The sequence below is a fragment of the Periplaneta americana genome, chromosome 10, assembly GCF_040183065.1.
Source record: "Periplaneta americana isolate PAMFEO1 chromosome 10, P.americana_PAMFEO1_priV1, whole genome shotgun sequence".
NCBI classification, from domain to species: Eukaryota; Metazoa; Arthropoda; class Insecta; order Blattodea; family Blattidae; genus Periplaneta; species Periplaneta americana.
The window spans coordinates 17,854,932-17,871,654 of record NC_091126.1 but is presented as its reverse complement, the minus strand read 5'-3'; the positions used below and the strand labels follow the sequence as shown (position 1 = coordinate 17,871,654).

The 16,723-nt window shown below is 36.2% G+C and overlaps 1 protein-coding gene across 1 annotated transcript in view; it reads left to right on the top strand.

The window, feature by feature from the left end:
- The first annotated feature begins 1,517 nt into the window (after positions 1-1,517).
- Zw (glucose-6-phosphate 1-dehydrogenase Zw) overlaps positions 1,518-16,723 on the top strand; it is a 93,825-nt gene continuing 78,619 nt past the window's right edge. Inside the window, exon 1 of the mRNA XM_069836995.1 lies at positions 1,518-1,852. Coding sequence (XP_069693096.1) covers positions 1,837-1,852 — 16 coding nt within the window. The 5' untranslated portion in view covers positions 1,518-1,836. The remainder of the gene's footprint in view (positions 1,853-16,723) is intronic.

The window sequence follows — 16,723 nt, the reverse complement described above, 5'->3', positions numbered from 1 at the left end:
ACCACTCCTATAAAGGTTTAGAGTCCAATGCTATTAGGTGCGGTATCATAATTTCTTCAACATATACTTACTGATACGTCATGTTGAGTATTTTTTATAATATTTTAATAGTAGCTTCCTCATACGTGCAAGAAAAGAACTTGCACAAAAAAAAAAAAGCATTTTTGTTAAAAGGGTGGCTTTGGACTATCTCATTCTCACCCCTTCAATTATTATAACTGGTCTATATGGCTGGGTAGAGCCTGCAAGATATTAGTCAATCAGAAAATCAAAGCTGTTATAGCATTAGTTTGTCAGTTGCAAGGATTTTACTATTAAGCTGTAATTATTGAACTGGTGATGCTGTTGTTCCGAAGTTTAAGTCTTTTATGTGGCAAATTATTCTTGTTAAATGACTTATTAAGAATACTATTTATTAAACACGAGTGTGTATAAGATTTAGCCACGTTTAATTTCGTTCTAAAGGCCTGGATCGGGATCTCACAGAGTGAAAGTGTTTGTGTAGCATTGGTGGAATGGTGATTCTGATTATAATGGTGAGGGAGTTGGGAGAACATCAAGAAAACTCCTTTAGTGGCTTAGCGCCTGCTTTGTCCACCATAAATTCCTTCATGACACACTGACTTAGGTGGGGATCTAACCTGGGTTACCATGGTGCACGGTGGAAGACAGGCTAACCAGTCGGTCATGAACGAGCTTAGATTATTTACTGGGAACATGACATAATCACGGAAATACATTTTATTAGTCATAACGCACTTTCACTTCAGTTGATAATTATACATATTTATCTAGAAGCAAAAACTCTGCCGAAAATGGTAGTAAAAGGAGTTTATTAAATGCGATTTCAATAATTCAGTCTTTGTAATATGAAATTTATGCGATCTGATTCATGCACTCATATCTTTACTCGAGAATGCATATTACCACAACAGTCTATGAAGGTCAATATGTATTAAATATGCATCCACAGATAGTTGCTAACCACTTGGATCGCTACTATCGCCTCATCACAGACAATGCGAAATAGTACCACAGTCTCGTATATAGTCACGAAGCCCAATACGTAGTCAATATGCATCCATAGGTAGTTGCTGACCACTAGGATCACAACTCAAGCTTAGTCTAATATATACAGTCACGAAGCTTGAGTTTTTTAGGGTACTGGGAACAATAGACTGTGCCGGTACTATTTCGCATTGTCTGTGATGAGGCGATCCTAGTGGTTAGCAACTATCTATGGATTCATATTTCCTACGTATTGAGCTTCGTGACTGTATATCAGGGGCGTATTTTGCGGGCTACCGGCGGTAGCCCAAGGAAATTACAAAAGAAAAAGTTTATAATATAACATAATGTAATAATTTTGTATTATTAGTTTTACCATAGTAATTAAAATTAAAGTAATTGTTAGATATATTTTGTGTAATAATAGGGTCAGCGGTAGCCCAAACCCTTTAACCAGTATACGCCACTGCTGTATATACTAGACTGTGGTGATAGTACCTGCACAGTCTAATAATCTATTGCTCCTAGCACCCTCAACAGCTCTAGCTTCGTGAGATCGTGACTATAAACTAGGCTGTGATATTACGTAGTCCATACCGATACAGTACTTGTGCTAGTAGCGAGTTGCGATCGGCATCATGAAAGTACGTGGATATCGTGGTTCCACCTAGCGGCAGAATGATGAATGATAATAGATTCCAAAGGACTTGGTGTGTAAGAGGCTTGTGTAAGATCGAAGGAGATCGTAGTTGTCTAGTAACGAGGAAGCAAGGTTAAAATAAGAAGTCGTGTGCATTAACCAGTCACCTTCGCAACTGTACTGCAAAAATGAGTTCTTCTAAAGGTAATTACAATTTATTTTAGCTTAAGCATGCTTTTATCATCAACGCCAATTTGACTAGTGAACGTAATTTGCGGGAAAGTTTGGTTTTCTATTTTCAAGTGTTGTGAAGGAATGTGGTACTTGAAAATAATATTGGAAATTAACTTGTTTATTAATGGCTGTCACTGTTTTATTTATATGAGAATATCTTTATTTACTGCATTATAATATCATGTTTAACCTATGTCAAAATCGGAATCACCAATATACTGCAGAATTACTTTTTCCCAAATCTCCGTGTAAAATGCTATAGGCCTACTCTGTTGTTGAGTACGGTACGGTAGATTAATTAATTGAAATTGTTGACTTATTATAATGTTACCAAGAGAAGAAAGGGACATAAGTGCAAATAATTACATGCATATGTACATGACATGTTCAGTTAGAATGTTGTCATTCTGTCGCCTAAACTGTAACCACGGAAACAGTCTGCACTGTCTGATTGGGATTCGAACCGAATGTCATTGTAGACTTGGTCACATTAGTGTTTGAGACACTGAATTAAATGTAAACAAAGTTTAGTATTTTCACATTGTCACAAACTAATTAAGATAAGTCAACATTATATGAGATTGAGCATTTTCTGAGAGATAATTGCAATACATAGGCTATTACATTGCAGAGCTGGAAACGAAAGTGGCATTATATATCGCAGAGAGATGGAAAGGTTCGTTATCACAATTGTATTTCGTGGAACAACTGGTCCAGTGTATTCGTTCATAAAATGTAAGGCGAGACTGTTGATGACTTCATTGTTACAGGCAGCTCATTAAACCAACCATACTGCAGAATAACTGGCGTTCTGTGCACATGACCTATCCAAAGGATTCTTGTATAGCTACATCTCAAATGCTTCAATTTGCTTAATGATGTCGGCTCTTAAAATTCATGTTTCTACATGATTATGATAAATGAGAGAAAGAAAATATTTGCAATATTTTGAACTACAACTTGGAACATCAAAACGAAGTGTTGGCCTATTTTTATCTGGCATACCCCAGGTCCAGGATAATGCGAATTAAATAATTTTATTAAACAGATTCCGAAAATTTCATGAGTCATTTTGTGAAAACGACCGATTGTTAATTTAAAGTAGCCTAAATTACTAGAATGAAGAAACTGTTCAATTGCAAAGTTGAGTATTGTCTGTAACAATCGTGCAATTATTTCGTTTTCACCATTTCCAGTGTTCTATAAATTATCTCGTACAGTATAATTCGAAAAAACTTCTTAGAACAAGAACGTTAAGTTCACTCTGTAGATGTGGGTGTAAGAATGCATACAATCCTGTAATCATTATAGCCTAACTATTTCTCCTTTTCTTTCTACTCTTCCCCTTCGGGATCTTAAGTAGACAATAAAAGTCCAAATCCATTAACACATATTCAGTAAAGCTACTTTTCTGCTAATCAAAATTATGGGTAGAAGAATACGAAAAATAATTCCTTTTGTCCATTGAAATAAAATCATGAGGAAATTTATTGAAACATACTTCTTTCGTTTTCTAAAAAGACACTTGAGGAAAGTTAAACTTAGTTAAATAAATACCGGTACTGCCTTAGCTTTTACATTCAGGGACTTGGATTTAAGTCCGGAGCAATGTCTAGTGGAACTTCAAGCAGAGGCAAATTTTACTAAGGCAGCTATAAGCTCGCTGCCAGTATAATTATCTATCATTTAGAAACATCAGTGGACATAGTAAGTTATAAAATTTCAACTTCACGTAATTATGTAGTTCTTCATTTGATTACTTTATTAAAATCTAAACAACTTTCAAGGTTCATGAATGATATAGTGATAATAAAACAAGACTGAAATCGGACATATGATTACTAAGACAAAAGTTGACTCACAGCTGCTTCTGACCAGAGGTCAATACCTCTTGTAAAAACATCTATAGTGTACCTTATCAAATAATTAATGTGTGAAGAGTTCTTTAAGATATTGAAGAGAAGATACTTAATTCCATTTCAGGTATTTACTTTATGGACAAGTCAAATATGTTTTTTCGTATAATTAAAGAAATATAGGCATACATGCTTATTTTTATTTCAAATTAATTGAGATAATATCTTTAATTATAACTTCTTAATAAGCTGCACCCACGGAACTTTCCTCCTGATATAAAATTTATGAAGGTCTAATGTCCTAACGCAAATACTCTGATTCTGATTTTCATACATGACGCCTTGTAGATGATCCTGCATCATCCATAAAGAGTACAAAATTCTCTTAATTCAAATGTTACGACTCATGCAGGCTGCCTTCGTAATGCAGGTACAATCTGATCACAACTTTAAAGAGATATAGAATGTGTTGTTTGATACTCTATTTGAATGTGGTTGTCAAAGAACCACACATTACAGCAATAAATAGAAGCTCCTGTGCAAAGTTAAGCTATGAACACTGAGAACAATTAAGATTGAGAGGGTAAAGCATTGTCTTTCAGTAGTGGATGTTCATGTTTGAATCCCAGAACGTTTTAAATATTTGTCCGTATTCCCGTCCTTAATTCATTATAGACTGGAATATATAGTGAAAATTCTAGTTATGCATTGTAGTTAGTAATTATAAATTATTGTACTTGTCTATTAAACTGTGTCAATCTAATAATATGCTTCCGAGTATTAAAAATTAGAGTATCCTTTTCCACTTGACTACAAGAAGTCTGAGACAAAAAGGGCTATTTTCAGGCATTGATGAGAATGTGTATTAATATAGCCTACACATACTTTTCAGGACACTGTCCTGCCTTTGAAAATGCTTTACCAGTATCTCTTGATTCTCGAGCTTTTCTTAAAAACCGTCCTGTGTTCATGATGTGTTATGTAGCAAGAAATGTTATAAAAATAATAGGAAATGGAAAATTATACACTAAAAGAATTTCCACCAGGAACTGAACCCCAATCTCCTTTATATGAGACCAGATATTTATCCACTAGACCACAAACGGTGTTGCGAAGATCATCCGAGTGACGAGCTTCAGTTAACTCTCGATGATGAATTATTTTCGATTAGGAGGTCGTATATCCGTCTTCTTTTAAAACGAGTGAACCAGTGGCGGTTCGTGAATTTGTGGATTGGGAGAGCTGCAGTAGATTTTGGTACATACAAATATCACTTCTTGATACCATTACTAATAAGTATAGGACAAAAATAAATGCCCTACATATCGAAAAACCAAAACTTCCTGACTTAGTTGGGAGATGTCTGTGGCATCATTTGTTAATCGCTAAAAAAAAACTAATACCATCGATTTCAGTCTGAATTTCAGATCGGCAGACACTCAACTTTCAATCTACCAGTGCATTCTGAATTGTCTTAGAATTACCTTTCAACAGTGGCATGTTCCAAATGATTTTTGAGAGGCCCATTTAGATTACTCGCGAACTGTAGCAACCCACGAAATACACCAGGGTTCTTCGAATCGTTTTTTCATCATGTCCCCTAAGGGGAAGTTCATATTGGCCACAAAATTTGATACAATCAATATTTTTTAAAAATAATTTCACGATTTTTTCTCACTTCTTGATCATGTTTGAGAATGTTAGTTCTGTTCGTTTCACTTAATTGCACAGCAATAGGCCTATTAGTTTTGCCTAACATAGCCAATGAAACAACATTTTTCAGGTGAGGCTGCGAAGATTCCTGCATTTTGCTTTTTAGGGGCAAATGTCCTAAATGTGTCACACCACTCCTAGTGCATGCAGCATCACCACCGAAGAGGAGGCAAGGAAAACAAAATAGATTTTTTTTTGTTCACATCCACGTAACCACAAATGCTTAGCGTAAATTTCATTGTTATACTTCCTTACATAATATGCACTATTTCGGCTGGATGAAGCTTGAGTAAGATTTAAGTCGGTTAACGGACGACCCTTTAATTTCACTTCATTACACCAATCTACTCCACAAGGGAAATTTGAGAAAAATAAAATTAATATTCTGTAATTCACACACACTCATGCCTGCAAATTTGCACTGGTTAAGTTACGGTACTAAGACGTCACACCAAAGCAACACTCAGATATACTGATGGTCAACAATTTTCTAAAACTGGAAAAGAAGTCTCTTTCGTATTTTACGTGCTATATCAAAAGGATTCTACTCGTGCAATCATTTTGATTTAAGGCAAATATTAGGTTCTGCTGGAGGCTGGATATATACGTAATAATAAGGCAAAAGAGAATATTAATTTCGTTATATTAACTCGATAAGATTCTACAACAATAAGTATGTGAAAAGAAAATAAAAATTTTGTCATTAAGTTTCAAGAGAATAGAGAATCCATTTGACGCAGTATTACAATAGCGGTATGGGAGGGGAGGAAAGATCTTCCCTTGTAGCCTGGCTCTGCAAGCTACTGCAGCGAAATATGGGTTTTAAACAGCGGCAGTTTCCCTCTGCTTCCCTTCACCTCTCTATCCCCTGACCAAGCAAGACACACTCGCTTACGAGCTGTCTCACCCTACAGATCCCAGGACGACTTTGAATGCAGTGTCAATTCCAATACAGTCGACGCGCAAAAAGATTATGCATAAGATAATAGTACATATTCCCGGCCAGATGAAATATAAAGCAATTTACCAATAAAAGCTGTAATAATTCTTCTACAAATTAAAATAAATATTACTTTTATTTTCCTGTCAAAGCAGGGAGTGCTGCAGCTCCGCAGCTCTTATGGACGAGCCGCCCCTGGAGTGAACCTTGCTGTAAAACTTTGATTTTAACCCGAACAAGAGAACTGCCATTTTTTTCTTGGGAAGACTATACATGTGCTTTCCCCTTAAAACATGTGGGAAAATGATGTGATCATGTTCACATTTACGTGACGGCATTGATGGAATATATTGTACTACAACTGCTTCACTATGAATATTACTATGCTCTTTCCACCGACATTACCACACTTTGCTACGAGTACCACTTCTTTGTACTACTACTACTACTACTACCCCTACGATTATACTTTTACTACTATTAGTAGTAAAATATTGTTTGTATACATCTGAAGTCTGGCTAGTGTAATATGTAGCTAGTCGACAATGTATGCAATGGAGAAGAAAGAAACTGGCCACCCTACCCCATTATCTCTTGGTCTAGTTGCTCCATAAGTGGTGCCTTCTTGGTATCACTTGTGAGGTTCAGACCTGTCTTCGAACAGTTGACTAAACAACAATAGTAAAATGTATTATGTAATTGTGAGAGTACACTATGATCAAAGTGGTCAATAGTACGTGTTACAGGATGATTTGGCATAGTTTCAGTTTCGCGATGAAGCTCGCTTCACGTTTTATTCATTTCTTTCATTTGTACTGCTAATTGATTAATAAATGGGTTCATTAAAAATAATTAGGGTAAAGGTTGGTGATACTGTGATACTAGTAATATTATGACAGTTCTTTTTGAGAATATTTTACCATTTGACTGAGCGAGAGAAGGACCGGTTTTGTGTAGAAATTGTCCACGAACATTCGCTTAATACGTTGACGCCCGATCTTCCTTTTGCTCAGTAAAATTATAAAAAATTCTCAAAAAGAACTGTCATAATATTACAATATTACCAACCTTTACCCTATATACAGTATATAGTAAAATTGTTATTTCGCAAAATGAAATAAATTCGCAATATTTCGCGATTTGAAAATGCACCTTACGATGACCATGTACATACAGTGGTGCATCAACGCTTTAGGTTCTATCGCCGATTGCGAAAAATAAACGCCTCTGTTTATATCTAACTTAAACCTTAGAACAACAGAAACATCCAGGCTATACATGCAAATGAATAGTGCAGAGTTAGAAATCGAACCCGAAACGTCCTGGTTTGAAGTGCTAGACCAAGAGGTTGACCATTTTCATTTTTCTTTGATATGGGTATGTACCATTCGATTTAAACATTTCGTTGAAAATTGTTTTATTTCCTTATCGTTAGGAAAGCCAAGGAATATTGTTATTGCCTTGAACTAGCAAGGGTATTGACTTTTAGTCTGCAGATTAAAACCAGAACGCTTAGTGGCACAATTATTTCATTGAGCAAAGTGACTGACCCGTGATGTGCGAAGTGTAGTGGAGGCGATACAATTCTCAACATCGGGTAGCGCAGAGCCCGGCCCCACTATTGTGATGTTGCGTCATGTGGTTTGTAGAGCGTTTCTACTTTCTCTGGATATTTGCTTCCACGCCTTTTAGGGATGCCCAAAGCTATGAGAGCGGGAAGGGAAATACCAGTGATGGAAGCATGTATAAGAAACGAACAATTTCAGTTTAATTTCACTGTTTTGGACGTATTGGTAATATGTATTAGACTGTTTTGTGCTTCGTAGGTGCGCTCGGGCATGAGTTCGATTCCGGCTTAGACTTATTTTTTTCGAGCATTTCACCTGCTGTAAGGTGGCGAACCCTAGTGCCTAATTTCGTTAAATACTATTTTGCTCTCACCAATTCCAGCAACGCTAGATAACTATGTAATAATACAGCGCCGTGCTAAAAGTTGCTTAAAAGTAGACGACTATGCAGCTAATATTAGTGAATACAGGAAGAATGGGTGCATTAATTTTTAAGCGAATCAATAATGCTTTAGAAAAGTCATCTTCAAAATGGGTTAGGATATAACAATAGGGTCTATCTAATTAAAAACTTTAAAATTAATAAAACTACAAATAACTTTTACCAACTTTAAAATTACACTAATAGAAAATTTTTCATACAGTAGTTCGCAGTTAACGTTGTTACCCGAAACAACACGAGCTACAACTTGTTGGACGCATCGTGTAGTCAATAGTGTAATTCAATTTGAAACACATAGGGCGCCATTCATAGACATTTCGCTAGCCCCGCTACGAGCGTGCTAAACTAGCCCCGATTTTGCCAGAGGAGGGACGAATTATTCATATCAGTAACATTGGTTTATGAATATGAAAAACGTTAGTTTCGCTTATCATCCACCGGAAGCCCGCGCTAAAAATGTCTATGAATACGGCCCATACTGATCTCACACGTGTCTCGCACCAATCTAAAATAGGCTGAGGCTTATAGAGAATAAATCTGTTTTAACGTTGTTGAAACTAATACATAAAGGAGTCTTTATAATATTCATAATATGTAGTTAAATGTAAACAAAATAAAATAACCGGTTTTGGATTCGGTTGGATGATGACCTTATATATAAATGCATTAAATTCACGTTTCAAGCCACCGGCGTGGCTCAGTCGGTTAAGGCGTTTGCCTGCCGGTCTGAAGTTGCGCTCGGGCGCGAGTTCGATCCCCGCTTGAGCTGATTACCTGGTTGGGTTTTCCCCGAGGTTTTCCCCAACCGTAAGGTGAATGCCACGTGATCTATGTCGAATCCTCGGGCTCATCTCGCCAAATACCATCTCGCTACCACCAATCTCATCGACGCTAAATAACCTCGTAGATGATACAGCATCGTTAAATAATAAACTTAAAAAAAAACTTCACGTTACATCCATCTTCTTAACGGTATGCCGTACCGGCTTGTTTCCCAGATTTCGTATGTGTACAGTACCAGAGAAAAGTAATGGACCGAGTCGGCGAGTCTTGATGGCTTTTGCAAGACTGTCCACAAGCATATATATATATATATATACACACATACATACATATATACAGGCGCTCTGTTTACTGTACATGCACAATGCGTTGGATCTGGAACTCTGTAAAATTAGGCGGCCAATTTCTTTTTTCTAACACTGTACCTGGCTCATACCGGCCCACTTTAAACACTGATGCAGCGTCACTATACATGTTTTTTTTTTTTTTTTTTTTTTTTTTTTTTTTTTTTTTTTATAAAGATTGGACATGACAGTTAAGCTGCTGAACTACGGCGCTATGTTGCCAACATGGATTGCTACGCTGTCAGCTGATGGGAGCTAGCAATTGACGTTAAAACATTAATTGACAATTCACGCGAAAGTAAAAAAACGATATAAAAATCGACAGAGAATGAAAGACGAAACTTATCAATGCTGACATTGTTTGCACAACAAATATCAAGAGATCTCACGGGCACTCACCACGTAGAAACTGTAACTTTGGCAACTCAAACGTTGTTACCATAGCAACAAGCCTACCACGCTATGTGACATTCAGTTGTTTTCCGATAGCAGCGATAATGTCATGTCCAGTCTTAAAAAAGCAGTTATAAATAATCGATTAAAATTGAACTTTTTAAAAATTAAAAGCTTTTCACACTATCGGCGAAACTTCCAGTATGTTGACAAATCAGGTCACATAAAATCCATGGTATAATCAGTGCAGAAATTACTGAGCGTGCATTTTTCGATGATGATGATGATGATGATAATAATAATAATAATAATAATAATAATAATAATAATAATAATAATAATAATAGTGTAATTAGATATGGAATTTACTGTCTATATTATTTTTCATCAAATTGGAAACCGAAATTTATTATTATTATTATTATTATTATTATTATTATTATTATTATTACTATTATTAAATTTCGGGAGGGGTGGGATAGCCACGTGCTACCATCCTAGTTCATGTGCATGAAGGGGTGCTTCTATGTATTTCCCAGCGTGTTTTTTGTCTTAACTTTACATAAACATACACACCTGTGGAGTAACTGTCAGCGCGTCTGGCCGCGAAACCAGGTGGCCCGTGTTCGATTCCCGGTCGGGGCAAGTTACCTGGTTGAGGTTTTTTCCGGGGTTTTCCCTCAACCCAATATGAGCAAATGCTGGGTAACTTTCGGTGTTGGACCCCGGACTCATTTCACCGGTATTATCATCATCTCATTCAGACGCTAAATAACCTCAGATGTTGATAAAGCGTCATAAAATAACCTACTAAAATAAAAAAATACATAAACAATCTTCGTGTAGAGCTATTATCTTTCCTTCTTACGACAATCAAGGATTTTCTTCCTTGTTAGGAACACTCGTTAAACACAAACAATTTTATTTATGTTGTAAATATATTCATTCAGACAATCAAAGGAAGGGACTGATAATAACATGTGGAAGAGGGAGTTTGCTTTATCTTTGGTCTAACATATTATTTGTATTATTTATAGAGGCCGGATTTCCGTGCAAATGCATGTTTTTATATAAGGTTGTTACACTTCTCAAACTTTACAAATATTCGTTTTACGACATAACGATTCCAAATAACGTGATTTTCTCGTGCATGTTTGCATGTTTTAGCCTTTTTGGGACTAAATTCATTCATAATGCATAATTTGAAGATTTTAGATTTAATAGCACATAGTTCGACTTTTATATTGCATATTATGTCTTTTTTCTTGCTTTAGTGCATATATTATGTTAACTTGCATAATAGTGACTTTTATGGATGTTGCTTCGTAGAATCTGGTATTTCCACGTTATTTGTCTATCGAGGAAAAAGGAGAAGAAATCTATCAGTAATATGGTTACGTGGCATCCTACCCGACAACTAGTCTTCGGACTTTCCACTAAACTCTCCCTTTGTTAAACTATAATTTCCAGCAACTCGCTCATTACAAGTCGGAAGTCAAAATTTTGAAAGAAAGGAAGGCAGAAGGAACATGCTTGCAAACGCAATAATTTAGTATACCTTTGTGTCGGGTTGTTAAGTGTTGCTGTAGCTCCTGTTAGAACTGCAAGAAGAACATTTTGAGAAGTTGAATCTCTAAATGCAGAAATGTGACATGTCCATTTTTTTTTTTTTTTTTGCGAAAATTAGTTTTATATGCAGTAGGTATCTTCAGGGTTAAAGCCATAGTTTTATGCAGAAAAATACTTCTTTTGCAACTGATGTGGCAACCACAGCTACAAGAATTATCCATTTGACTTAGAAGTCATTTTGTGTGTTCAAGAACGTGCTTCAGATAAACACACGAGCTTAAATGAAGAAAATTTTGAGACATTAGTTGTAGTACGTTGTTTCAGAATAAAATACAAATATAACACCAATAGCATTTCCAACGTGTACCAAAACTAAGAAACCACATGATCTTACAGGAAAATTAGTCTTCTTACTTCTATGTTGAATTGGCGTGTTTCAGTGTAATACTTCACTGCTCCTGGCAGGAGTAAAATGATGGAATCATGACCATCGTTAGTAACTATTCGTTTCAGGAAACCGCACGGCCCCGTATCAACTGACTAAGCAGTTTTTCTTTTATAAAAGCATCATATAATACTTTCTCGCACTTCCGTGAAAGATAAATTTCTTAAGGGGATACTAACTTCCGCCAGAGCTTACCTCCTGCACAGAATTCAAATAACATTAGAATGAGTACCAGAATTCACTTTCGAATATGACAGAAACACTAGAGCTTTCAAGATCGTTGTTTTTGTTTTGTAGATTATCACTTTTTTAGATTTTTAAGATTTCTCCTCACCTTTTTAATAGACGAACCTTTTTAGAGCACTACATAATGATCAGAATACGACGTGTCGTGCCCTAAAAAAATGCGAGAGTTTTCTGTGGAGAGGCCTCTTTGTCATTTACTCTTACGTAGTCAATAATTGATTTAGAACAGGCCTGCACAAACAGCGTTCAACGAGCGCGCGCGCTCCTTCGGAGAGGGAGAGCGGTGTTTACCGCTCGCCGAAACGGAGAGGAAGATACGTCAGAATGACATAGACTTGCTGTAGGTAGAGAAGAGGGAAACGACCACTCAGTTATCTAGTGGAGTGCAGTATGTAGGCCTATTCTCAGTAACTGTTTCACGTTGCTTACCTACTGCTACAGTACAGTATGGAGGAATCTAAAAGACGGAACGTAACATTTAACGTTTTACAGCTCGAACTTATTGATCTTCAATGTGCCCTAAGGGCTAAAGATCGTTTGAATAATACTACTAGTCTGGTTGAGTTTTACAAGACTAAACATTAGCAATATCCACGACTACACAGGGTGGCTGTGAAAATGATTGCTATGTTTGGTTCAACATTTATATTTGTGAGCAACTGTTTTCTATAATTAACTTTAACCCTTTCCAGCCCAAATTAAATTGAAAATTAAAAACAATGTTTTGACATGAAGGAGAAACGCTGCCCGATAGTGTTTTGTTTCGGGATTTCAGGGGTGCCAGCTATCTTAAAAATAACTAAGAATATGGCTATGATAACATATGGAGTCATTTGGCATTTTACATGCATTCTCAGAGCAGGTAAAATGTATGATGCCATATGGAATCATTGGGCTGGAAAGGGTTAATAAAAGCAGGCATCGAACTTCTGTAACTGATGTTTCATTATGATCAGTAGGATACTGTTCCTTTCAGCTGCCTACAGCATAAAACCCCGTTTTGATGCACTGATAAATAAAAATATAACAAAATGATATTTTAAATTTAAGTAGCTATAGAATTTCTATTATTTCTGTAAAATAAATATTTCTTTATTAATTAATAATAGTCTAAGATAGTTTTGCAAACACTGAACGGGAATTCATTTCATAAGCACGCGTAATAATGATGATAATAATAATAATAATAATAATAGTAATAATAATAATAATAATAATAATAATAATAATTTATTTAACTTGGCAGAGTTAAGGCCATACGGCCTTCTCTAACACTCAACCAGGAGTAAAACTGCGTTACAAAAAACACTACAAATTTACAAAGTACACTACAATTTTACACACAAAACTGAACAATTTTACACACAAAACTGATAGTACTTCCTTTTGTGTTTATTTTGTACGAGATCCACCCCTTCTTCCAGTCCATCCTTATACAGAGCGCAGCTAATATCTGCATTCCTCTCATGAGCTGTGAGCCAGCTCGGAGAGCGGAAACCTTGTGCAGGCCTGATTTAGAATATCTGGAATTCATTACAGAATCTTCTACAAAAATCTGGCTTAGTTCAGAGAGTCTTCTTTCTCTTTTACCCAGGCGAAACATATTAGCTCAGTTGTTGGGCTAATAAACTTTAGCGTGTTCACAAGCACTTAATATAACTTAGTAGTATGCAAGAGTCTCTCTCACTCTGTGTGTGCGTGCATGTGTGCACACGCTGGAGGATCTTAAGTTAATCTCCTGCAATTGCAGATGATGTTGCACTACACATAAATAATTGCCACAATCATATTCCGATTTTGTCCAGCACAACAATTGCACTAGATTAAGAGTCTTACAATCGGGTGGAATGTTGACGATAAACTTTGTAAACAATTTCTATTTCACTTGTCCTGGGCTTACCAATACTCCGATAACATACAAAGCCATGTCCTTTCCTTTTTACTACCTCATAAACTGTAAAATTGAAGATATATTTCGTTTTGTAAATAAGAGCCTTCTTGTATTCAAGTGGATACTACTGCCTGAAAATCAGAATTAGCAATCACGATTATAGGATCACTTAAAGCTCGTAATTTTTCTTTTTCGTTAGATTAAGAAGTATCTTTCTTTCTCTGTGTGAATCGTATTCCTCTTTATTTCCCAGATTTCCTCTCTCTCTTTTTTCTTGTAAGTGTAACACTAACAGTGATACTTTGTAAGTGTGAAAACTAATGTATTTAGTATAATGTTTTGTTTGTGTAGAGTTTTGCAAAGAGGTTCCGTATTTGTTTCTCTGCATTGCGTTTACTGGGGAGATCCGACCGTTCTCTCGCACTGGAGGAAAGTGAATCGGCGGTGAATGGCGGTGATTTAGGTCTATATTGTCCCGTACAAATATTGCGCCGGTAAGAGGTAGTAAGAATACATCACATTGATATCTTTTATCGAAGCATACGTCGAAAATGATGTCCACCTTTCTGAATGCGAGAATCACATTTTTGTAGAAAATTCTGAAAAACTATAGAAGCAACTCAGCGTGGGTTGCAAATACTACAGTGCGCAGCGTATACAGTTTACCGACAAAACCAGTCGTAGCGTGCGTTTATTGGGAAGATCCGACCGTTATCTCGCCTGTAGTTCTGTACAAATAAAGCGAAAAAGTTATTAATACGTTGATCTTAACCTTTGTGACCGCTAAACGAGCAACGAAATTACGTATGTAGGGTTGTTAATAGAGAGAGAGAGAGTGAGTGTGTGTGTCTGTGTCTGTGTCTGTGTGTTTTTTTTGTGTTTTTTTTTATAAAAAATAGTGAATGAAAATTAATCGAATTTAATTACTACCATGGAAAACTTAAAGTAATATCTAAAGAAAAGACGCATCTAGGAACAAAGAAGTAGTTTATAACGTCACCGCCATACCAACCGTAATGTACAGTTTACAGACTCTAAAAAACGGTATTTAAAAATACACGTGTTCGAAATTAAATTCTTAAGTTATCTAAAACAATGTAGCTTGAGAGGATTGCCATATTTTCAGGAAAATCCAGGACAATATTTATAGGGAAGAAAATGTTGCATAGCTACTCGAAATATTTAGGTAGATAGGTCTCGGTATACAATGTTGTCCTCGGTGGTCCGGCGGTTATGCTGGCTGTCGGATAAGAAGTTCGCGAATTGAAATCTGGACGAGGGCGATAAAATCCATAACATGACTATCTTCCGAGAGAGAAGTAAAATTATGGACCTCGGGTCGTAGATTTAAAGCACGTATATAAATATTGTCCCTAATACAAGCTCCAGGCAAAAATTGCCCACCAGTTCTCTCATGTTGAATTTCGACGCAGAATAGCCTCTGCAGTTAAAAGCGTCTTCAAATAAAACATTGTTACTATTGTTGCAACAAAATTCCCCTTCCAATCTGACGATTGATATGACGACAGTCGTAGATTGCAAACGTCGATGAAATTAATTTTAAGCTCGTTGACAGTAGTTTAACTTTCGATATTCGTCAGTGGGTGGGTGAAACTTGCCATCAGAGTATCACCGTTTCTGCTATCCACCGTTGAAGAAGGCAGTGGTAAACTACAGGGAAAAATGAAAAAATCCAATAAAATAATAAACATTTTCCCGGCACGTTGAAACCATTTTAGTTTCTGGAAAAAAATATTCTCCATAGAATAAATAGCCAACAGGAATACCTCGACTTCAACAACGTCTGGAACTTTAAGAACATAATGATTATGACAATGAATTATCTTGGTCATTTTCACATTACACTTGGAGTTTTACATAATGGATATTTATATATTTCTCATATCCTTAAAGCAGGAAAATTCCAAACCACGGATTCTGTTTCCCTTTAATGTGCAGGAAATAATGTTGCATTTAATTACCGCAATTATATGTAGTACATAAGCCTGTTCGCTGCATTCATCCACAAGTGATGCTGTTCATTGTACCTGAAGCTGTAGTGTTTTGTAATATACAGAATTCGTAATTGAGAATGGACAGTAGGTCTTACAGGTATTGCGATGGTTCTGTAGATCCCCAGCTGGCAATAGTACGACACGTGCAACAAATTGTGAACTCAACGCATACAATGAAAGCGGCAACAATTTTCTTCTGACTTGTAATGTCGTCAACAGATATATAAGGGAAACGGATGTGCCATTCGAAGACAAAATCTTCGGACGAGATCTACAAATTATTTCTGGGAAGATGTTTCATCCTTTTAACTTGTTACGGCATTCACATTTGCTAGAGACAGCCCGTTTTATGTCATTGGAAATTTTTTGTAAGTTGCCATGAAGTTTTCATTTTGGTGCGTCAGAACATTCCAAGCATTGCTTTTGCACAGGACTACCAAAGAGTTCATTGGTTAATACAGTTGTAAATATTCATTTCTCAGTACGATACAGTTTTGATTACCATTGTAATTCGTGCCTGAAAATGTGACGGTTACAGAAAACACGATACGCTTATCATTTGGACACGTTATGAAAATATTACTGTACGAAAGTTTCATCGAGCTACATAAAAATTCACTGTTGCGGATTGTAGGT